The 24,506-nt window shown below is 43.5% G+C and overlaps 1 protein-coding gene across 2 annotated transcripts; it reads left to right on the plus strand.

The window, feature by feature from the left end:
• The first annotated feature begins 284 nt into the window (after positions 1-284).
• KCNG4 (potassium voltage-gated channel modifier subfamily G member 4) lies at positions 285-24,253 on the plus strand. 2 transcript variants are annotated; one of them, XM_090063858.1, is made up of 4 exons: positions 285-894; positions 1,701-2,497; positions 18,395-18,538; positions 20,454-24,253. In XM_090063858.1, exons 2-4 carry the CDS (start codon positions 1,751-1,753, stop codon positions 21,237-21,239), a joined length of 1,677 nt encoding a protein of 558 aa, XP_089919984.1. In that variant the 5' UTR covers positions 285-894; positions 1,701-1,750; the 3' UTR covers positions 21,240-24,253. The 2 variants fall into 2 exon arrangements, with proteins under 2 accessions (XP_089919984.1, XP_089919985.1); XM_090063859.1 differs by lacking the exon at positions 18,395-18,538.
• Positions 24,254-24,506: the final 253 nt, after the last annotated feature.

Consider the following 24,506-nt stretch of genomic DNA (forward strand, 5'->3'; position numbering starts at 1 on the left):
TCCAAAGCTCCTGCCTGTGTGAGGCAGAGCAGAGAAGGTCCCAGACTCCCCAAAGCCAGGAGGATACATTTCAGTAGTTATATGGGAAATATCCCCTCCAGGCAGGAGGCTCAGAGACCCTCCCCTCCGGCAGAAGAAAGTCCTCTCCCAAAAATTTGGCTGGTGGCAGAACCCATCTCCCCAGCAACTTCTAGGGCTCCTGAACGTACCGCTTCGCCAAGAGGATTTAGGAGCGAGTCCTGCCTGCTGAAGATGGCCCGTGCTGTCCTGAGAAAAATCGGCTGGTCTCTGCAAGGCAAACAATGATGTGATGATTAAAAGCATTAATGGGGACAGGGAGCATTTTGCTAATGAGCTTTGCCACAATGTATTTATTATTAAACCTGATCGGACGGGACTATCCTTTCCCCTGAGGCTGCTACCGAGTTGCTGCATCTGACTGCTGCCTGCCGGATGGATGGATGGATGCTGGAGAGATTAGTTCTAAGCCCTTCCCCCTCCACTCCCCTCCTCTTTCAGGACTTCACTGACAGTCCCCAAGGGAAGCAGAGGAGAGGCAGAGGGCAGGCTCCACTAGCTCTCTCCATTCAGTTCACCAGGAAGCCCCAGGAGCCCAGGACAGGAGCTGCCTCCTGAGCCTCTGATAGCAAGGGAAGGTCCCTGTTTTGCAAAGGATACACAGGACCACTCTGCCTCTCTTCAAGAGGGAAAGAAAGAGAGAGAGAGGAGCATGAGGTTTGCAGAGTGCACTACTAATTTTTCATGTGATCAATACAGTAAATATCCCCAGGTCTCTCTGCTGGCTAGTAACTCAGAGGAGAGTCGATCAGTTTGCAGCATGCATTCTCCACTGGCGGGGAAGCCAGGCACCTGGGAGCAGCCAGCATCAAGGTGGTGAGTAACTTTGCGGAAGTTGCTTTGGGATTTTTATGCTGGAGAGGAGCCGTGAAGCATCGGCACAGTTGATGGGCAAAGAGAAGGGTCTGTTCTTTACCAAGAAGTCTGTGATCAGGCCACTGCCCGGGAGAAGACTTGGTTCTCTGGGTCGCTTTGGCTTCCAGTGTCCTCTCAGTAATGTGCAGTGGTATCTGGGTGGGTTAATAAGAACACACGATTTTTTTAGCACTTGACTTAGTTACTCCTTGCAGCACCCTGAAGAAGTATTGTCAGGAAAGAGTGTAGGGAGGAAGGAGGCATTTCACTTTGAGAGCTTCTAAGTTAAAGCAATTCAGAACTGAGCATCCAGCTGCTGACTGATAACTGGCCCCCAAAACTTCAATAAGGATTGCACAGCTTTTTGAAGCTGATGTGCATTTCAGAGAAGCCACAGAGGCAAGCAGCCCGCCAGTGCTAGCAAATTCAAAAGGTAGGCTAATGACCAAGGTGTGCTCTAAAACCAATAGCCTGCTCTGCTCACACCCCATCTTTCAATCAGCCATTGCTGAGCAATAATTATGAACGAGGCTTGTTGTTTTTTCCTCTGTGTGTGCCTGCGCGCGTGTGTGTAAGTGTGTGCTGCCAGACAACCAATGAGACTGGAAAGCAAACTGCATTCACAGGCAGATTTCAGGCAGAGGCACAGAGATGACTTTTCCACGCGCACACACTTTGTGTTGTAGGGAAGTCATCTGTGATGCCGTTTCTACCATTATAACCTTTACTATTTTTTCTTCCTTCCTTCTCCATCTTTCGGGTGACAGCTAACCCCAGCCTGATGCCATTTTGAACGTCCCAGTGAGAACTCTCAGAGATGCCTATTCTCTCGGGAGGCAGCGATCAAGACTATAGCAACATTAGCTACACTTCTTGTAGTTCCCTGAACCGTTTCTTTCCTGTCTCTGTTGAGACCCCGTCTGTCAAAGGGGTCCATTACCAAAGAGCCAGGAGGATTTACCACTCGGATCAGCTCTGTAAAGTCGATCTGAAGAGGGAAATCATGATCAATGTTGGAGGCATCAAGTACCTGTTACCTTGGAGCACGTTGGATGAATTCCCACTCACCCGGCTGAGCAAGCTAAAGTTTTGCAGCAGTTACGAGGAAATTATTCAGCTCTGCGACGATTACGATGAAGACACCCAAGAGTTCTTCTTCGATAGGAACCCCAGCGCTTTCGGGATGATTGTCAGCTTCCTGGCAGCGGGGAAGCTGATGCTCTTGCGAGACATGTGTGCTTTGTCATTCCAGGAGGAGCTGAGGTACTGGGGGATTGAAGAGTCCAACCTGGAGAACTGCTGCTTCCGAAAGCTGTTTCAGAAACTGCAGGAGCTGGCAGAGATGCGCAAGGAGGACATGCAAAGGAGCCAGGATACTGCATGTGTCTTGGATGAAAAGACCAAATGCGGAGAGTTCATGAACAGACTCAGGGACATGGTAGAAAACCCTCAATCCGGACTCCCAGGCAAAGTCTTTGCTTGTCTCTCCATTCTCTTCGTGGCCACCACAGCCATAAGCCTTTGTGTTAGCACAATGCCGGACTTAAGAGCTGAGGAAGACAGGGTAAGTCGGTCTTTTTTTTTTTTTTTTAACTAGGATTAAAGCCCTCCGTAACCTTGCTCTAGCGTTATGAGATGCAAACCTGTCATTGTTAGACATGCATGGCAGGAAAGATACGGCATCCTCACCAAGGATCCTCAGGGAAACGGGATCTAATGCTATCTGTTTTACAGAACGGAAGCAATTACTTAAACTGACTTTTATCTCTTTCAAAGCTAGTCAAGCACAAATAATTGAAACTAAGTTTGCTATCGATTACTAGCCAGGGACACAGAAAAGTCTCTGAAAATGAAATACGTGGGGAAGCATTACCCTACAGCATTTCTTTTCCCCGCTTAGTAAAAAGGGGTGAGCAAGAGTTATTGTGTTTGGTGCTAGCACTGAGGATCGCACACTCAGTCACAGCAGTTTCATCCTCAGCTGTCTGTGTCTTACCCAAAGAGCCCTCTAGTTATCAGTAATTCTTTGAAAGACTATGTCAGCAAAAGAAGTTATTTTTCCTGCCAACTTCCTTTGCTAAAAAGTTCACATTGTATTCTGGTTTGATAACTAGATGGACTCTGATGTGGTTTGAATTTAGGAGACTGAAATAGTTCTTAAAGTCATTTTCACAGAACAAATAAAAGACAGGGGGAGGTTACTGCAATATTTGCATAAAGATATTAAAATAAAGTGAGATACCGGCAATCTATTGTGATGGAAGTAGAACTCCAAAGCTTGCCTCCAAAGCAAGTGCCCAAGTTTTGCTCCCTGCATTTGTATGCACAGAAAATTTGCGGAGGCATTGCTGAAGGGGGGGCTGAAAATTTAACTCCTTAAACACAGACAAGCCTTCGCCACACAGATCTCCTGCTAGAAACTCAGGGCAAATAAATGAAACTTATATCACACATGGAATCTTTCCTTAAAACACTGTTCCCTGGGATCCAGCTACTTCCAGGATTTTTAAATATCTGTCATTCTAATAAGAAAAAGGGAGTTAGTACTTTAATGAACTTTTAGGTATAATACCATCCAAAATGACCAAATGAACACTGGATCCTTCCCTAACCTGCACTCTATAGCTCTTTCTTTTAAATAACTATACACCTTTGAAAATACTGAAAAGGCTACACAGTTAAACCAACCCTAATCATTTTGCTCATTAGTGCTATTACATGATAAGATTCTCATCACTTTACTCGCAATTGCCTAATAAGACCATTTGCACATTTACTGCCCAATGTGATGCATGCAACACTGAAATTTCTACGTGCTTTATTGCCTGAGTAGTAATTCAGACAAGTGCAGAACACGACCCCATTGAAGATATGCCATAACATTTGATGTCTTTCAATAAAATGAAGGATTGCACAAGAAGCTGGAATTTAAAGCTAGCATACCCCATTCAGTTTAGCCTCCTGGATTTCTACTTATATTTGCATAAAAAGATTGTAGCCCTTCAGTGATATGCTGGGATCTCTAGTAGCTAACCCACAAGACAATCTGTTTTCAAGTAAAAACTGTTAAGACACTTCCCTGCTTCTAAGGAAGAGTTATAAATACAGAGCATCCTTCTTATAGTTATAAGCCAAAAGAGTATGAAAACTTCTCTAGGAAATACCGCTCCCTTCTAAGTTTGTTTCTAAAACTGCCTTGCTGTATTTCATCTAAAGCTCAAGACACTAAATAAATGATTTTATAATGGATTTTAAAAGGAAAGGTCAGCACACAGTGGGGGTAGTACATCTCAGCTAGATCTGATTAATGCTCGCTCTCTCTTTTTTTAAAATTAAATCCCTCTCCAAAAGGCGCGCACTTTTAGCACAGGGTTATAGCTGCAACTGGCTTTGCAGTAATCTTATTGCCATCAAAATGTTCTATCCCATAGGACGGTATTGAAGGGTATGGAGGTTTTGTGAATCAATAGAGATTTTTATTTGTAAAATTACTTGAAGCAAGTTGAAAGTGTAACCAAGGATGATGATGTGAACTGCTGCAGCAGTTCAGAGGCAATCTGCCGAGGGTGTGTGCTGGGGAGGCGGGGGACTGGAAAGAAACTGGGCAAAGGATAAAATGAGTCTTGATATCAGGAAATGTTACATAATACAAAAGTCTCTAATCCGGTGGAACAGTGTTCCAGATGCAAAACAAAGTGGCAAAAATCCTATTGTTCAAGCCATTTCAAACCAGGCTTAGCAGAGCACAAGAGAGTTTGCTTTCAGGAGTGTGGCTTGCAGAAAGGTAGACCACATGAACTAGGAAGCATTTCCCAGATGTGAATGCTAAGCCTGTCAATGCATCTGATTAAAATCAGGAGCTGCCAAACCTAAATTCCCCTTTCTGGGCACCTAAGAGCAGTACTGCAGCTAGAGCGAGGCAAGTAACTCCTAGTGTGGATTTCAGTTTTAAAAAAGGCTGCAGCCTACAACCTGTAACCTTCCTCGTTCTTCTATTCATCATTCTTCCCCCAACCGTCTCTGCAACAGAGCCTAGGCCTGGGGTGGCTGCTCAAGACAAGCAATCGGTATCTGAAACGTTGGCTTTTGGGGCTGAACACAAAGGTCACGTGCTCTGTTTCTCTCCAATGCCTGCTCAAGCACAAGGCTGCCATGCAGGTTTTCTGCGGTGGCAGCATTCGAATTCTGAACTCCCGCAGTCGGAGGGCTTCGGGAGATTCCTTGGGTCCCGCTTCTGCGCAGGTTTCCTGAGAAAAGGACTAACTCTCCAGGGCCACTAATGAAGAAAGCAGGGGCTATCACATTCAAGATACGAATTAAAAAAAAAAAAGCTTTACCTCGGTGGACTCGTGCACCCCTCTAGGCTCCGTTCTCTCACCATCCCGGCACATTCTGGGCATCGGAACTGGCCGGATACCAGCTCCAAGAGGAGGATGAAAGCAAGCGGAGGAGGGAAACCCGTACAAATTGAATCCGCTTCAGTCTGAAGGATCAGCCGTCCCACCCCTGCAGGCAACAGAGTCGTTTGCCTTTGTGGCTGTAGCAATGAAGCCCTGCTTGCTCTGGCAGGCAGAAGAGCAGGCAGAAGGGGAAGTGAAAGCTATGGCAGAAAATGAATCAGGAGCATCAGCATCGGGAAAACCCGGTTTCCATAGCAACAAGAGAGGAGGAAGGCAGGCAGGCAGGCAAGCATCTCTCCAGGCATGGGCACAGACCAGAGAGGAGAGGTCTTAAAGGTACAACTACAGCTGAAAGTAAAATAAAGCAGGTGGGGAGGGTATGCATTTGGTCCAAGACTGCAGAGAATAATTATAGCTACAGAAGATAGAACTGTGCCTCTACTGTTTGAGTGAGACTTATACTGCACGGGGTCTCTGGATCAGTCCATGGTGGTGGGTGTCAACATTGATCCTAAACTTACAATCAGAAGAAGAGTATAAACCGGTTTCATGACAGATTAGACAATTTTGCTAAGTACAAACACTCAAAAAGAAAGGGGCTGAATTGACTCAGTCTTTGCAAGTTATTCTAAGCTGCATAGACTGAACCGACAAGCAAGTGAACAGACATTCACTTTTGATTCTGGAAAGGCAGCCACATGCCTGCTGTGGCCCAGGCCAGAAGCTGGGGAGTGCTAGAGCACACCTCCCTGCTCCATTGGACCAGACAGCTTGGGCCAAGGCTAGCCCACCCACTCTGCAAGGGGAAGAGAGGTGGGGGAGAGTGGTACAGGGAAGTGCAAAGCACCCTGAGATGCTGGGACACTGAATTAACGTGGGAATCTGGGACAGAAATTCAATAAATCAATTTAACCTAAATCTGTTAAGTCTGATACTACATCCATCCAGGTTTATCTTACACCCATTTCAGCCACTTTGAAAGTGGTTTATGTGCATTGAATCCCTGTTGTGTTACAGATTTGAACCAGTTTCCAATCACTTATCCTGGTTTGTATGTAATTTCTGTCCCTAGCTCATGTGAAAGCAATAGCCAAATCATGGGTGTTCTGTCATGGAAAAGGCACCCAAATCTTAGGTACACAAACATGTATTTGTAGGTAGGACTGTCATTTATGCACTTGCAAAATGTAATAGCCCCTACAAGTTAAGCAATTTGGGTGCACAGATCAAGGTATGGGTCTCCCTCAAGCCAGCTAAAAAAAAGACACGATCCAATTAGAGGCAGATCATGAACTGATGCAAACTGTCTCTGAGCCATTGGTTCTCATAGAAGTCTGATAATTTACAGTGACTGAGAATCAGTCTCCCAGACAAAAACTGGTTTTCCAGAGAGTTCAAGAAAAGCAAATAATAAGAAATCAGAATCAATCATCTTATAAAAACCCAAGAATTTAAAATCCCTTGCTTTTGGCAGCCCTTACTTGTGATTTTGGTACGCTTGCTGTCAGTGCTGTAAGACATTTCAGTGTAACTCAAAGTTAACTTGGAGTCTTGAGGAAACTGCAGAAGAAAAGAAAGTGTTTTGAGCAGGTGAAAAGACCTGTTATTGGCCTTATTGGGAAGGCAAACGAGAACAGTTTAGTGTGGGATAATCCTGCCTTGAGCAGGAGGTTGGACTAGACAAGAGGACCTCATGAGATCCCTTCCAGCCGTACTTTTGAATGACCTTAAATCCAACAAGCTGTATTTGTAGAGCCGGTGTTGGTAACACCAGTATTTAAGTTTTCTGACTACCCAAGTTCTGTACCTATTGACACTGAAGCAGTTCAGAGATATTCCCTGGATTTTTAAGGACATTATACCAAGTGCAAAGATATTGCAACATAATGCTCCAGGATGCACCATGTCTTTATAGCCAGTCCTCTGGGAACAGAATTAAATGACCACATTACAGGATGAAGTTGAGACCATAGAGAAAATGAAGGTGATAACCCATATAGAAAGCAACACTGGGTGTGTCTACACATTCATTAATGCACTGTAGTTACTGAGCATTAAGTTAGTCCTTGGATAACCAAGTACTAAATCAATGTACAGTAATCGGTGCCACTACATAGTAGCACCAGCACACGGGTTTTTTCAGACACTAACTGCGCAGTAGCCTAATGCTACTATGCTGTAGCGTATTAGCACGGTTTTGCCCAGCACACTACTGTGCAGTGTTATTAAGCTAGTGTGCAGTTAGTGTTTCGTGTAGATGCACCTAATGTAAGGGCAGTTTTGGTGACTTTATGTACTGGAAAGATAGGACCTCCCATCAATGTGTAATCTGGCCAGCTGGTATGAGCAATCACCTGGGTTAAATTGGATGTGACGGCCAGATTTTGACAGAGATTGTTTATTTCCTTTTTTAGACATTTTGAATAACACAGTGTCTGAATATTGATCCAAAAAAAACAAAAACCCCAAAGGACAACTTTCCAGCCAATTACTTCAGACCAAATTATTCTGCTGAGCAGAACCTTATTCTCTGAGGAGTTCTGTGGGGGTTGTTACTAGAGTAATGCGCTGTTTGGAAGGAATAGGGATATCCGAATCTAACCCAAAGTTTCAAAGGGGCTTTGACATGCTGACCTTGATGTGTAAAGAACATATTACAGGAAAGAATAAAACACTCGGTTCCACAATCAACTGCAAAGATTTCAACAAAAGGACATGACACTTGAAAGCAAAGTCACAATCTTCTGTCTGATTTGAGCAGTTGTGATTATAAATGGGATGTTTAAAAAAACCCAAAGCAGAATGCAAGGCAGGGTAGCACCTTAGAGACTAACTGGTTCAAAGATAGATGAGCTTTCATAGGCCACAATCTACTGCATCAGATACTATGAAGGGATCTAATAAAGTTAAGCATCGAAAGACCATTTCACCAAGCATATGCATGTAGATGCTTTGATACATAACTGGCCAGCTGACTCTCTGCTGTGGAGTCTGTATGTATATAAAATAGGCCCAAAATGAATATGTGCATTTTAAATACCAATCCCTAAATAACTCCTGACAACTACAATGGGAAAAATCACATCTGTTTGGCTCAGCATCTTTCATCAGTCCTACAGTGAACTGAAAATCTCTACACTTCTTTTTACAAATATGTACAAATTTTAAAATGGGCATACAGATTTGTGTGTTTAAGAAGTTTTTGAAATCATTATAATACTTATTAAGTGTATGGGACAGTTTATATACTACATACTGGGCGCATCTACACATGCACCTGACTGCGCAGTTGCTACTGTGCATTCATTTTGTACTTGCCTTAACAAGCACTTTAGCTTTAGCAAGTACTAAATGACTATGCAGTAGTCAAAGTTACTGTGCAGTCCCGGTGGTGCATGGGGGTTGTTTCTTACCCTACTGTGCAGTAGCAACGAGCTACTGTGCGGTAGTTTTTTGCTACTGCACAGCAGTGTTGCCATCACGGTTCATGCCCACTAACGCTACACCAATGTGGCATCTCGTGTAGATGTGCCCACTGCATATACTATATGGGACACAAATAATATATACAATAGTATTGTTTAGATGTTCAGTATATATCATTCTGCAAATTCTTATCAGAGGGATTACTGTGGTCACAGATTCTCCTAAATCCTTAGCACTGTCATCTATAACAGTCGTGAAGTACTATACCCATTGTAGTCTAGAGTGAAAATACTATATATAGCGTGTTAAAACATGAATATATGTTTTACTGAAACACCCATAAAACATGACATAATAGTATGCAAATCACTTATTCACATCATAGATCAGAACTGCTTGAATTCATAAAATCTATGCAAGATAATGCAGTAAAAAATACTCAAGAAAGAAGAAAAGATAGAGCAAAGGAAAACAAAGGCTGTGAAGTTGCCTGGAGCATGATTTTGTTCTGAAGTTTGCCTAACGCTACAGGAAGGGCAAATGGTCATTCCTCTAGAGCTGGTCTTTCTAACTGATGAAACCCTAATTAATCAGCCTTCTGATTATTAGTAATAGCTCTCACTGATAACTAATCCCAGCACCTGAAAATGTAAATTTTCATCCAAGTCCTGCTCCTAATTTCACTGGAGGCTTCTGTTAACTCCACTCTTTGCCTGTGCACCAAAGAAGAGCAGACATTCAGCATGAATGGACGCCTGACAGTGTTGGCCATCCACGTACAGGTTTTTAGAAGTGTTCTGCTCCCTTTTAAGCACCCAAAAGAAATGCCAGTTTTCAGAAGTGTTCAGTTTCCAGAAGCCTGCAAGGAGAATGATTTTATTCTGAAAGGTTGAATGCTTCATGACGGTGACTATGTGAATGGTGCAGGGTTTTCAGTGACTTCGAAAAGCAGGCTGCAAATGTGTCAGACCAGTGTTCAGGAGGAACAAATTGGGCAGTACTGGCTGCTTTAGTGTAAGTCTGGCTCGGGAAGTTTTCCAACAGCATTTAAGTCCTGGTTTCCTACTCTCTGCTGTGGAGGGATACACACTGGGGTCTCAGGCTCTGGGGTGGGTATCTGATCCATTCCAGGTCTGTGGTCTGTCCCATGCTCTGACACGTGTGCTACCAAAGGACAAACCTTTCCCTCCTCCCCTCCCTTTGAGGTTGTCAGAGATATTCACTTTAATCACCGGAGTTAGACTCAGGGGCTAGGGACAGAAGTTACACATAAACCAGTTTAAGTCATCAGAAACTGGTTTAAACCTGTAACAGAACAAACTTTTGGTGCACATAAACCAGTTTCAAAATGGGTGAAACTGGTTTAAGATCAACCTGATTGAATGTAGTATCAGACTTAACTGATTTGGGTCAAATTGGTTTCTGGACCTTCTGTCCCAGACCCATTCCTGGTTCAAACGTTAAATCAGTCTCCCAGCATGCTTTCCAGCCCTGAGCTGTGCTGGGCTGTGCTGTCGTCTGCTTCAGCAGAGAAAGGTTGTGGGGGGAGGGGGCAGGGACTGCCTCCTCTCAGGCAAACCCCAGCTGAGGTCTGGGGCCAGGGAAAGGGGTTAAACTTGCCATCCCCTGAGTACAGAGCTGCCCTGCCCTGCTAAAAATGTATTGCTTGCTCCAACTGCGGACTACAAATCCCAGAGGCACCTGGAAGCAGGAAGAGGAAGTGATGAGCAACCCTGCAGCGTCCTGCTGCTGTGAGTTTGGACTGCAGATTGCAGAGACCTTGAGGGAAGCAGAACGATAAAGTGAACACACAGCCCATGCTGGCTATGTGCCAGAGAGCTGTGGTCTAGTGCCTCCCCAGCTTCTGGCCTAAGCCACTACAGGTATGTGGCTGCATTTCTTGAATCAAAAGTGAATGTCTGTCCAGTTGTTTCTCTATAGTTTAGACTAAACTGCAAAGACTGAACTGATTCAGCCTCGGGCTTTTTGACTGTTTGTACTTAGCCAGGAAGTTCAGAAACAACTGTGTAATGTCTAACTCCATTGGGATGATGGACACGTTGGCACACTCGGTCAGTACCTTCTCTGCCCATCTTCACTGTAATGAATAGATGACATCTGTCATCTGTTCATCTATAATGAACTCACTCTGTCCTTCTTCATCTTATACTTGTGAATCCCTTTTCCAGACCCATATATCGCTTTGGTGGGTCTTCAGTTCATTTTTAGACTTGTGAGATATAAATCTGGATTTTCACCACTAAAGATATTTTGACCTAGCTCAAGCACACAAAAGATAAATTACCCAGTCTGGAGGAAGGCTAGGAAGTACCATAAACTATGCACAGATTTTAAGTTTCCTCTTCTACTATTATTATTTTGCACTACAATAGTACCCAGAAGACTCATCCATGTTTCTTCATCAGAGGCACGTCCAGACAAATGCACACTTACGTTTCCCTGGGGACAAATTGCAGCGGCACATGGATGGGTGTGCATCCAGATGAGCACACACATGTGGTTTGCATCACTTCAAAGGCTTCTGAGGGCTGCAAAGCACATTTGGCACAATTAAAAAGTTCTCTATGCTGGATATTTGCAGTGCAGAGCCAAAATTAAATACTGGGAAATCCCAGGATCTTAAAAAAATGGTTAAATAAAAAGCAGGGTGATGCATGTGGCTGCAACATAAGCCACCCAAAACTGGAGCAGGCCATCTAGAGCTGTACTCCGGCTGCCGGCCAGGCTCCGCATGCATGGATCACTGCTGCTACAGCCCCAGGTGCTAGCCCTAGCCTCCACTATACCCTACCTGGGGCAATTTGCCATGGGGCATTCCCCAGGGACAAGTAGCAGCTGCACAACTAAATGCCACTGCTATTTGTTCCCAGGGAAATGCACATGCACGCTTATCTGGACACACTCCATACACACTCCACACACTCTCCACACACTCCATATTGTGTACTACACAGACATATAAAAAGTGGCAGTCCCTGTCCAGAGAAGGGCAAAATGTAGAAACATTTAAAATATAGAAGAGGTAGAACGAGACACAGTGGGGGAAAAATAACTTGCCCAAGGACACATCAAAGTTCAGTAGCAAGGCTTAGAATAGCCTAGGTATTTCTTGAATCCCAGTCAAATGCCCTATTCATACAATTATATGGTTTCTTACAGTAACAAAGAGGCTTCCACTAAGTTTATCTTTCTCCTTCAGAAGGGACAGTTGTTTTATCGCAGCTCCCAGCCCAGATCCAGAGCTGGTGTAAAGTGCCACCACTTATTCAAATTCATGCCGTTGTTGCTCACATTAGTAAGGGCTCTGGCTAAAAGCATTTGCAGAATCTGGCCCCAAGATGATAAAATTACCTTTTTTATCTTTAAAACTTGCTTTCCCAATAAAAAGGCCAGCATATTGCATGCAGATTTAGAAACTGTAATCTCTTTATTTATTCGCTAAAGCCCCTGCTAATGCAAACCCGGCATTCATTTATGTTCCTCAGCGGCAGTAGTTTTAGCAATGGTTTATGTAAGTTCAGGGGTTTTTTCCTCCCCCAGACTGAGGTGGCAAATCATTGTGTGATGCGAGTACACACACTATGCTGCTTTAACAGCTAGTCCTTCAGCAAATCAGGACAAAGGCTCTCTCCGCAGGCTGTAAACCTTTTCATTTTATTGCATCAGCTCTGTAACCATAAATCCAAGTGTCCGAGTGATCCATAATAGGGAGTTTTCACATTCTTCCCGAGTGTCATTTGATTCAGCAGAGCATGATTTAATTATTCAGGTAAAGCAGCAATGCAGGCACCGTAGTGATTCAGCACTACCTGCGGCAGAGGGATTGGATTCCCTCTTGGGGCAGACTTGTGCACTCACTCACCAAATTTTTCAGTTAAAAGGTTTCAGTTAAAAGATCCCAAGCCCTGCTTAGTGTCCCACAACAAGGTCAGAGGAGCCTTCAGGGAGCCATTTATGACCTGCTGCTGTTCCTTATGTTTGTGGAGAGCTAGCAGAGCAAGCCACAGCCTCCCCAAACTCAGCACAACTCTTTCATTCATTTAGGGCAGCTGGACAAGATCCCTCTCGCTCACTCCCCTTGGGGACTGCCTCTCCACCAAGTCAATTCTCTGCTGTCAAGTTACAGCCTGAGTTGGGACTCATCGCTGCAGAGGGGATGCAGCACGATGCAGTCTTGCCTAGAAGACAAGTTACCTGCAGAAAGGAAGTGGAAATTCCCAAGAGGGGTTTCACGTCAACATGTGCAGGGCTGCCTAGTTTCCATGAGTCGACCAAAGGGCTGTGCAAATGAAAACAAGAGCAATCCTGCTAGGATAAGCCACCACATACACTGCTGGGTAGTGATCAGCTGTGCAAGCAGGCAGAAGGCAGGTTCTGTTCTTCCTTAATAGCCTACAGCAACAATGCAGTCTGTTCCCATCTGTTGGTATTTCAGTGGACGCTGGCCGCAATCCATACAACTGTGCATAGAGCTGAGGGAAGGATTTGGGCAGTAACTGGCTGCCTTTGAATCTGCCAAGCAAAATCTGGCATGCACCAGAAGATGCTTGAGTTGTGACCTTGGATCACCCGTATAGCTATGCTGTCCTGTTCGCTTGCAACAACCATGTTCTTGTGGCCCATCTACAACAGCGCAAGCTGCAAAGCCAGGCCCAGACCTCCACGCAAGGAGGCCCCCAGGCATGTCGAGATGAATTTGAATTCAGGCTACTAGGAGGAATCAAACTCAAAGTTCTCCCATAATTTGTACGGTGCTAATTCAAAGCTTGTGTGATGTGAGTAGGAGCATGCAGGACAGACTCAGGAATCCTGTCTCTTCTGTTTTTCAGCTGACTATGGAACCAAGCAAGGATCTATTTGAGGGCAGCTGATCAGACATCTAACACCGAGGGTGTGGTTGCCAGGAGGTTTGGGTTCAGGGCTCGATCAGCCATGGACTTACTCTGCAGTAACGATCGAGTTACTTTCCCCATCTGTAAAATGGAAACAACACTGATGTACTTCACGTGGCTGTTGTGACTAAAGTGCCTGATGTACTCTAAATCAGTAATGTTGTTAGCCTTTCTTGTAAGTACAGTACAGCAGAACCCAACACTCCACAGGGTTAGATTTTGCCAAGATGATATAGAAAAATCTGCTGTTCTTATACATCCAAAAACAGCTCGATTTTGCATTTGAGAATGCAACGTATTTGAGATCCAAAGATAATTCATATGGCACAGAAAAGCTTTTCTGTATCACACAGATTGCTGACACTGACCCTCCAAATAAAGTCAGTCACTTTGAGTGTGAGAAAATAGGCTTTTCTTCAAAATAAGAGTAAGTCCCCGTCCACATGCCTTCATTATTCTTTTAGGTGGAGGCCATTTATATACACACATTATTAAATGCACCTGCCCAAAGTGTAGAGTACATAGGAGGATAATAGGTCTCTCCAGAAAAAGTGCCAGAATTCAATATAATTGATCTGTGGAATTTCTGAGGCACATAACTCCTTAGTATACAAGTGCCTTTTATCTCGATAATTAAGTTGTCCAAACATCCTACATACTCCTACAGACTTCTATTTGAGCCAGTCATGGTTACAAAAGGCAGGTTGAAATGGACAGTATTCAGAAGGTGTAAATCAGGATGGAATGGAGACAATAGGTCAAATCTGAGACCTTAGTTCAAATCTAGGGAAAATGTCCTTCATACAATGTATGACACAACCTTCAACTGCTAATAGTCTAGACAGAGTTAGGTTTAAATGTTCAGAATCCCCAGATTATATTTTAAGAAGATCATATGGGGTTTGCGATCTGCCAAAGAATTTTTCTTACTCTGCCTTTGCTTCAGCATTTTATAAAAAAAACCCCCAGCACTTTATAGTGAGGTAGAGGCTATACGTTAATACATTCTACTAGGGACAAATTTTAAGCAGTGGAGGGTTAATTGGTTATGAGAAGGTAATGATTCACAATAGGCACATCTACACATGCCAATTCAAGGCACATTAGCCATTTTAAGGTGCATTAAGGGCAGGGTCTATATGTGCGCACTCTTAATGCACCTTCAAAATGTCAATTTTAGCCTATTCACACCTAAATTTGATACCTGCAAAAGCAGCTATCAAATTTAGGCACAAATTTAGGCACAAATAACTAAAGCACCTTTATGCACATGTAAATGCACTATAGCGCATTAACACTGTGTATGTTGACTGAGTTGGGACTAACTTGATTCCCGAGTTGCTCCGCACACCGCATTATTGCGCCTTAGGGTGTGAATATGTAGACACGCGCCTAAATTGCTTTAATGTGCATTAGGCAAATGCACATTAAGTTTAGGCTGTCTTTAAAGCATGTGTAAATATACCCAATGGGTCTTAGAAAGCATGTTTTCACAACACCAGTGTCTCCCAGTGCAGCCAAACAGACTGCAACATGCTCACCACAGGAATAGGTAAAAACCTGATCTTGAAGGTATGATGATAGCTCTTAGCCCTTCTTCCTCCATTCATCTATAAAGGATTGCCGTAGCACTACATTTTCTCCTGGTCTAGCAAACGTAGCAAGCCATGTTTTATTTGCAAATCAAGTCAGATGGGCGACTTAATTTCCCCAAAGGAAATTCTGCTCTGTCTTCATGGCCAGGGTGACAATTATCTATGTGTGCAAAAAAATTATTATTTCCATTTGGTAAGATTTATGCCTTGTGTTCAATGGGATAACACAGCATAATTCTTAGATCTGGCCTTGTTTATGACCATGGATGTCATTAACTACTAACTAATGTTTCACTGTGAGCCAGAGGGCATTAGGCCAGGAAGTTCATCTTATTTTATCTTGCAAGCAACACTCAAGCCACAGTTCATTAAGAACAGGAACTACTGGTAATTAGAAGGAACTAGGAGTCTACCTCTGGTGGTAGGCCCTTTGCTGAGCTGAGATCCACAAGACTGACCTGGCATAGTCTCAGAGTAGCTGGATTGGTGCAATTTGAACAGGCAAGAGTTGCTGAGAGACTGACTGCAGTAGAAACATGTTACTGGAGCTGCAAAGTTATTGTATAGCACACATCCTGCACGTATCAGCCCGACTGCACCTGTGGAAGCTTTTGTAAGGAGTGAGCGTGAATAAGGCAGAACATCCCACCACTAATAGATATATTTTCTAGTGACCAGGTTTCCTGTTTTCCAGGCTGTGATGTGACAAGTGAAGGGAACTGTGCAATGTGCAGCAATCTTGGTGACCCTTTTAACCACTTACAGTCTGAGTAAAAATATCAAACTGAGGCAAAGACACCATCATAAGACTTCTAGAGATGACCAGGATTTCTAAGCACCCAAGACCAAGGAAACAACATAGAAACTGGGGTATACGGGCTGAAAAATGAAATATTCTCCAAATGAACCCATAACTGCAACAGTCATTCCAGAGTTGGACTTATTCAAGGAGTATGCATCTTAACAAGCATGATGATGAGCTTCATTTCTGCCCTTATAGGTTTCAAGTACGCTCACATTCCTGGTAATATGAATGAGCTAACATCAGAACAATGTTTTTCCTTTTTTATTAATGGGTAAAATGTGTGTAGTTTTGTGCTGTGGGTATTTTCCCTACCCCAAAACAAAATGTCAAGGATAGTGTGGTCCAATGTCGTGAACAAAAGGAGAGGATCTATAGCTCCTGGACACTGTCACACAGACTCTTGGTGTGCCCTTGGATAACTCATTTAATCTCTGTACGTCTCATTTTTCTCAGTATAGTGAAACATTGATTACTTCTAGGGCAAGATTTGCAGGAAATCTTGTCACCCATAACTGAAACAAGACAGTTTCCACAACACAGTACGGATAATTAATTAGACTTCAGCACTCTCAAGGGATCATTATAAGTAATCGGTACAGAAAGGCATTTGCAAGGAGTGAAAGCTTATTTTGTTTAAAATGCCATTAAATACCACCGATGCACTCTTTCCTGGCTCCACCTTTGGCCTTCTTCCCCACAAACTCCCATCACGCACGTTCCTGTAAGGACTACATATGTTCTTCTATGTCCAATCTTTATTATATATTACAGGTATGCATGGACTGAATTAAACCATGTCCATAGTAGTCACTACATTTGATAATATATACTGACACATAATAAGTAAAGCCTGTGGTTCTTATAGTATACCATGTTCATAAAAAGGTACATATACTCTTATTTCACAAAGGGTGGGTCCAGTATGGGGGAGGGGGTGTTAAGGCAACTTTTGTGTCACCGCTGTACCCTCTCATACTTGCAGCTATGCATCTTCTTCGCCCAGACCTGGAGGCTGGTAGATGGGCCAGCCACTGACTTGCATGCATTTCCCCAGTACCGTGTGCTGTGGCCAGATCTCTCATGTGCCCCTTCTGTTTCCAGTCCTGCACACACAATCCCAGGACCGTCGGGACTTCTACACGCTAACACTACAGCCATCTTCTACAATGCCTGCTCTGAGGCTTCAGGCTATTCTAACTCTCTTATGATCCATAAAGGGAGTGGAGTCTCAGTCATAATTTTTCCATATTTCTTACCTGCAGCATAACAAGTAGTATTTTTTCAGGGGAAAAGTGGAAGTTTGATACGGTTAGCTTAATTCCTTGAGAGGGTTCATATATTCAGGAGTGGACCTGTGAATACTTCATCTCTCATGCTCGGTATACTCGGTATATGTCTATACTTACTGAAAAGCAGTAGCATGACTGATAAGAGGTCAGAATAAATGTAAAAGCTATTCCAAGGTTCCTGATACAAAGGAGTACTTTGAGTAAGATCCGAGTCAAGGGCAAGATTTAGCTTAGGGTGATTAACTTCACACCTTACCTGTCTTCCCCTTCCCGTACAGCATCCTGCAGCAGTTTTCCTCCCCCAAAACAGATTTTGTTAGCATGGGAAATTGCCAGTTGCTAACTGCTGAACAAACAGAAACCAGTGGGCAGAACTGCCAGTGGGAGGGAAGCTGTTCTCAGTCCTGAAGGGGGTTCAGTGCTTTTTCTCAGGCCACTCAGAACAGCAGGTCCCACTTGCCAGAGCTCTTTCTCCACTTCTTAGCTAATCTTTCCCACATCATTAACCACCACCTCAGCCCTTTTTCCTCTTAGGCAAGAGCAATGTCTGGGGCTTTTGGTGCTGGGGTTTGAGGAATGTGCTCTTGCTTCATTGTAAAACATGCAGCACAGAAATTGCCTGAATGCCACAAAAGAACTCACTGGTTCTTTAACATCAAGAAACTCTGCAAAGAATCATAATTTAGTGGAGGGAAATTTGAAGTTACACATAGGTATTTGTTGGGGAGAGGTGTATGGACTAACTTAGCCGTGGGTCTTCAACAGCTTGGCAAGTTCAGGACCAGGTGCCTAAGAAGGCGATGCAAGAAACCCTGAAGTAACCTATATATAGTCATAGGAAAGGTATTTTCCTTGCCCTTATTAGCAAAATGCTTATGTCTGGAGTTATAAATTTTTAACATCCTTGTTTATTATTAAAACCTTGTTTATTAGATCGTTTCCACGGTTCTATGCATTACACTGGGGAAACCGGGGATGTATCGTTACTGCCATTGCTCTCAGTAACGGGCATTTCGCCTACCTTGCACTACAGGAGATTCAGATCCGTTGGTGTTTTATCACTACACAGTGCAGGACCACTGGGATGTGTTATTCTCGGTGCTCTCTTGGCAAGAAGTATAAGCAGAATATGAAACACCCTCGAGAACGTCAATGCAAGGAGCTGAAATTGCCTGCGGTACTTAAGTTCTTTTCCTTTTCCCACTATTTGCTGTTTCTGAACTTGGATGCTGGTCTAACCAAGAGCCCTAAAATAGCTGTGTTATTTCCTGATCACAAGACGGATGGAGGGTAGAAATGAATAAACAACATATATATCGCATCATATACAAAAATACCCGTGTAACATAATCCTGTAAAAATGGATTCTCTTGATTAAAATGCTTTTTCCATTAACTTCCCATATGAACTCAAGTATAGTGTTCCTTCAGCTTCATTAAGGCCAGAATTTTACTGTTTGTTTCTAATGAATGCCTTGTATATATCTTTTGTTTTCTGTAAGTATATTGTGTGGCATGTAGGTCAATTTTTATACATTTTTGGTAGATGCGCTCATTAAATTGGCTAAGTACCTAAAGAATAAGAGAGAGCATCGGAAGGATAGCAACGTAGCTTTAATTACAGGGACAGAGACTGTGATACTACTCTTTTTTCCCCCTTGTGATACTACTCTTTTTTCCCCCTTCAGCCAGAAAGGGCTGTAGATTAGAAAATACAGATGCTATTTTTGAAGTGTTGATTGTAAGCACATTAGAAACAGATGGGAAAATGTGCTGATAAGGTATGTGTCAGTATGCCTGTATAAGTATGTAATAGGAATAAAAAGCAGGGTGAGATTTTCTAGTCTATCTAAATATTGGGTTATTCTCTTTCAAAACAACATAATAGTGCATTTGGAAAGATGATCGATCAGTTTGCAAAGAGAGGAAATAGTTCTTATTCAAGTTCTTCCTAGTGGGGAAAAAAAAAGCCTAAATACACAACAAAAGGTGGAGGAAATAAAAAAAAAAAAGGATCAGTTCTGAAGGTATACCTGAAAATTTCAGATATCAATCATGAGGCAGCTTAGAGCGTGCTGCTTTATGGCTAAAATTCCTGGCAAAAAGGTACTTCCCTTTTTCTGTAGTTTCCAAGTAGCAGGGAATCAAAAAAGTTGAAGGGTCTTACTGAAAAATACGGACTCTCAGAGTGATCACACTGCTCGAAGCTCTTACAGACTAACTGGTAACAGTTCCCACTTGGTACACAAATGTGCGAAGCTCAGTGAAGGAGCTGATGTGCTTGTGATTCAGCCCAGTTAGCAAAATATTTAAATCATGCTTGAAAATAATGAATAATTCACATGACACATCACTGGAGTGACCAGAGGCAGGCAGAGTAGAGGCTGCACGGAAAGAAAAAAATTACAACTTGGAAAAAACAAATGCTACATAACACCAGTGCTGACTCTGAGCAACTACATCCAGCCAAGTCAGCAAGTATCCATTATAACGCACTCCTTTGGGCAATACTGTACTCATCTATGGGACAGACAGACATATTGAGGGGCATATTGAATATACAAGGCCAGAGAGAGAGAAAAAAGAAAAGGAAAAAAAAGAGGTACTTCGATTTTTACACAGCTTAGCTTCAACTTGCTTTGACATAGCAAATTTCCTTTAAATTGCATAGATGCTAACCCCAACCCTAACCCTGAAATCAAGAGAACTATATCAGTTTGCATCAGCTGGAGATGTGATCTATTGTACCTGGACTCATTCATTTCCATTTTAAGGGGATCGAGTGGGACTTACATGGCCCAGAGGCCTTGGGCTGGATGTCTGCACTGGGATGAATGTCATCCATGTAGGCTAAAATTAATAACAAAAGCTGAAATAAATAACTCATTATAACAGTAACCCCACTCATTCAAATAGCATTCTAATGTCAATGAAAGAAACCTGTCAGGAGCCTTAGAATTAGCCATTTGGTGGGGTCTGTTCTTTTCTGATACCAATACCCTCCAGGAGATGCACATTTCTGCTTCCTAATGTTTTCTGATGTCAACTCGCAGCCTGTTCATTTTCTTTGACCTTCTCTTTGTTTTGTGCTAGGGCGAATGTTCTCAGAAGTGCTATTACATCTTTGTCATTGAGACCATCTGTGTGGCTTGGTTCTCGCTGGAGTTCTGCCTACGATTCATCCAGGCGAAGAGCAAGTGTCAGTTTTTCAAAGGGCCCCTAAATATCATTGACTTCCTGGCTATTTCACCTTATTATGTTTCTCTTATTGTGCTGGATGATGACCCAGGGGAGGAGACCGAGAGATCGAGCAGCAACTCCTATTTGGAAAAGGTCGGACTGGTGCTACGAGTCTTACGTGCCTTGAGGATCTTGTATGTGATGCGCCTTGCCAGGCACTCCTTGGGCCTGCAGACTTTGGGGCTCACCGTTCGAAGATGCACCCGGGAATTTGGCCTGCTTTTGCTCTTCTTGTGCGTAGCAGTCACGCTGTTTTCCCCTCTGGTCTATCTCGCTGAGAACGAATCTGGCAAGGTCCTGGAATTCACAAGCATTCCAGCCTCATACTGGTGGGCCATCATCTCCATGACCACAGTGGGATATGGAGACATGGTACCAAGAAGCGTCCCAGGTCAGATGGTGGCTCTCAGTAGCATCCTCAGTGGGATACTAATAATGTCTTTCCCAGCAACTTCCATATTCCACACATTCTCCCATTCCTATTCAGAGCTGAGGAAAGAGCATGAAAGACTACAGTCTCAGCTCAACCGAATAAAAAACCCTAATCACTCTGCTGGAAGTGACACCTTCAATGAGACAGACAGCTTGATTTTGGAGGAGCCAGCCTCCCCGGTCAAGTACGGTTACACAAGAAACTAAGCCTGGCTGCAAAGCCTCTGGGAGGGCAACAATAATTGATCGGTGTAATGTGCAAAGCCAAGCAGAGCAACAACATGGGTGACTTGCCATTTCTAATGCAATTTCTTTTCGCCGATGTGGGCAGACCAGATTGAGCAAGCCAAATGGAGTCTTGCAACGCACCACTGTGAAGATAGCAAGCTTTAAGGATGTCTAAGGTCGGGGGTTATTCAAACAACAAATATCTACTCTTCACTACTGCTCACTTTTTATTGATAAAGCTAATAAGGAAGTCCAACTTTGCCTATACTAGTTATATAACCTGCTGAATTCCTAACACTGAATGAGTAACAAGCAGAACAGCTTTTGCTGACATAAATAACACCTGTTGTTTCACTTGCCTTTGAGTTTCCAATGTTCTTTGCAATTAACACCTAGAGCCAATTACCAGAATGGATTCTTGTAGGGCTACGCACCATTGCCAGTTATAAAGTGCTCATGAACAGGCGTATAGAAGAATCCGCGATGCCGATACACATTCTATATCTAAGGCACTAACAAGCTTAAGTGAAGTACTGTATATGAAAGCTTTTAAAGCTCATTCTGCAGTCAGATGCTCAACTCTATAAATAAAGGATTGCACTGCTACTGTCAGTGACTTATATAGTGCTTGTAAGAGAGTTTGCTTGAAATGCAATTTCAGCCTGCCCTCTGTAAACATTTCAGATGAGATAGATAAAGTTTTAAGTTTTCAGATTATTTTCTTTCATATACTTGAGCTAAGGAGAGAATAAAAAAGGCGTAGTGACTAAAAAAAAAAAGGAATCAGTGTTTTCCTGTGTATTGGACTGGGATGGCAACACGACATGTGAAAAAAGGTCAAAATGAAAACGATGTGGAATCAGCCAATAAATATTCAAAGGGTACGTATGTTATTTATTGTGAAGAATTATTTCTTGGCTTATTAGGATGATTTCCTAGAGGAAATCGTGGAGGATAACTCATTTCATGCTCATTTTGGGTGACATACATCTAGATGGAACAATGTACGAGGCCTCATGGGATATCCTAGATGGCCTTGATGGTCTTCATAGTTTCATAGTTTCTAGGGTCAGAAGGGACCTGAGCAGATCATCTAGTCCGACCCCCTGCCATGGCAGGAAAGAGTACTGGGGTCAAATGACCCCAGCAAGATGTTCATCTAACCTCCTCTTAAACACCCCCAGGGTAGAAGCCTGCACCACTTCTCTTGGAAGTTGGTCCCAGACCCTAGCCGCCCTGACCGTGAAGTAGCGCCTCCTGATATCTAACCTAAACCTACCCTCTGCCAGCTTGTGACCGTTATTCCTGGTCACTCCTGGCGGTGCTCGGGGGAACAGTGACTCCCCCAATGCCTCCTGATCCCCCCTGACTAGTTTATAACAGGCCACAAGATCCCCCTCAGCCTTCTCTTTTGGAGGCTGAACAGGTTCAGGTCCCGTAGCCTCTCCTCATAGGGCCTGCCCTGCTGACCCCTGATCATACGAGTGGCCTCCTCTGGACCCTCTCCATGCTGTCGACATCCCTCTTGAAGTGCGGCGCCCAGAACTGGACGCAGGACTCCAGCTGTGGCCTGACCAGTGCCGCATAGAGGGGGAGGATCACCTCCCTGCACCTGCTCGAGATGCATCTGTGGATGCATGCCAAGGTACGGTTGGCCTTCCTGACCGCCTCCCCACACTGCCAGCCCATGTTCATCTTGGAGTCAATGATGACCCCCAGATCCCTTTCCGCCTCCGTGCTGACAAGAGGGGAGTTCCCTAACCTGTAGGTATGGTGCCGGTTGTTCCTCCCCAGGTGCAGCACCTTGCACTTGTCTGTGTTGAAACCCATCCTATTCTCATCTGCCCACCCTTGTAACCTGTCTAGGTCTGATTGTAGCCCGTTGCATCCTTCCAGTGTGCCCACATCCCCCCACATCTTAGTGTCATCAGCAAATTTGAACAGGGTGCTTTTAACCCCTTGTCCAAATCACTGATGAAGATGTTGAACAGTGCGGGCCCGAGGACCAAGCCCTGCGGACCCCCACTGCCCACGTCCTTCCAGGTTGAGAAGGACCCATCCACCACCACCCTCTGGGTGCGGCCCTCCAGCCAGTTGGCGACCCATTTGACAGTACCCAACTCCACTTTCTGAGATACTGTGAATTACGTTAATTAGGACTAAACCTACAGTTCATGGGCAGCACCTATAAACAAGGGCTATAGCTTTAATGAGGTACTTACACATATGCCTAACCTGAAGTATGCAAGTCACTTCATTGAAATCTATAGGATTTTCACCTGGTTAACTTGGGCAAGTATTTAAAGTTTCTTCTGGATCAAGGCTTAAGTAAAAACTTTCCTATCTGACTGATGGTCTTAATTATGGCATTTTTCAGTTCTTATTGAAGCCCTGCAAAAGAGAATATTGTCATCCAGATTTAGAAAGGGCTATGTTGCGCGCACACCTGCAAAGTTCCATTTTCACTGCTGTGCAGAAAAGAACCCAGTATGCATGCACTTTGAGTGATTGTACTGCGAGTCGTATGGGGAATCACCTGAATTGCATATATGGATATGAAAATGAGAAGTTATGGAAGTAGAGTAGCTATTCATACATATTGGGTGGCTCACTCTGCGGTGTGGTTGAGAATCTAGGTCTGTGTGCTATGCTTTGTTTGACTCACTGCTTATATACAGCAAAGCAGAGCTATTAACTCACAGAAGGTCACATCGTGCTGTGGTCTGGTAACCTAAATAAAGGAAACTTAGCAAACTATAGCTCTGATGCTCCAACCATACGTGCACCCACACCCACACACACACACACACACACAGATTTTTAGATATATAAAATGAATGTATCTATGTATGTACGACGGTGTTTCAGAAATGTCTGCATATACAATGTACGCATATATACATATATATACAAACATATATGTTTATATATGTGCATGTGCATATACAGTGCATGCATGTACGTGTATATATGCATACATATGTCTATGTGCATGCATGTATATATACACACACACACACACCACACATACGTATATAAATATATGCATATGCATATGCATATGCATATATGTATGTATGATGATGTTTTGATGTTTCAGTTTCAAAATAAAACCATTTTGTGTCCACTGATCATTTACTAGACCACAGCTTTTCTACCTAGCCATGATGGATCCATTCCACAATACTGCCACTACTGTTGCCGACTCTTGTGTAGTTTTCCACTCACTGCACACAAAATAGTTTC

The sequence above is a fragment of the Crocodylus siamensis genome, chromosome 9 (genome assembly GCF_052110815.1).
Source record: "Crocodylus siamensis isolate JL-2025a chromosome 9, ASM5211081v1, whole genome shotgun sequence".
Classification (NCBI taxonomy): domain Eukaryota; kingdom Metazoa; phylum Chordata; order Crocodylia; family Crocodylidae; genus Crocodylus; species Crocodylus siamensis.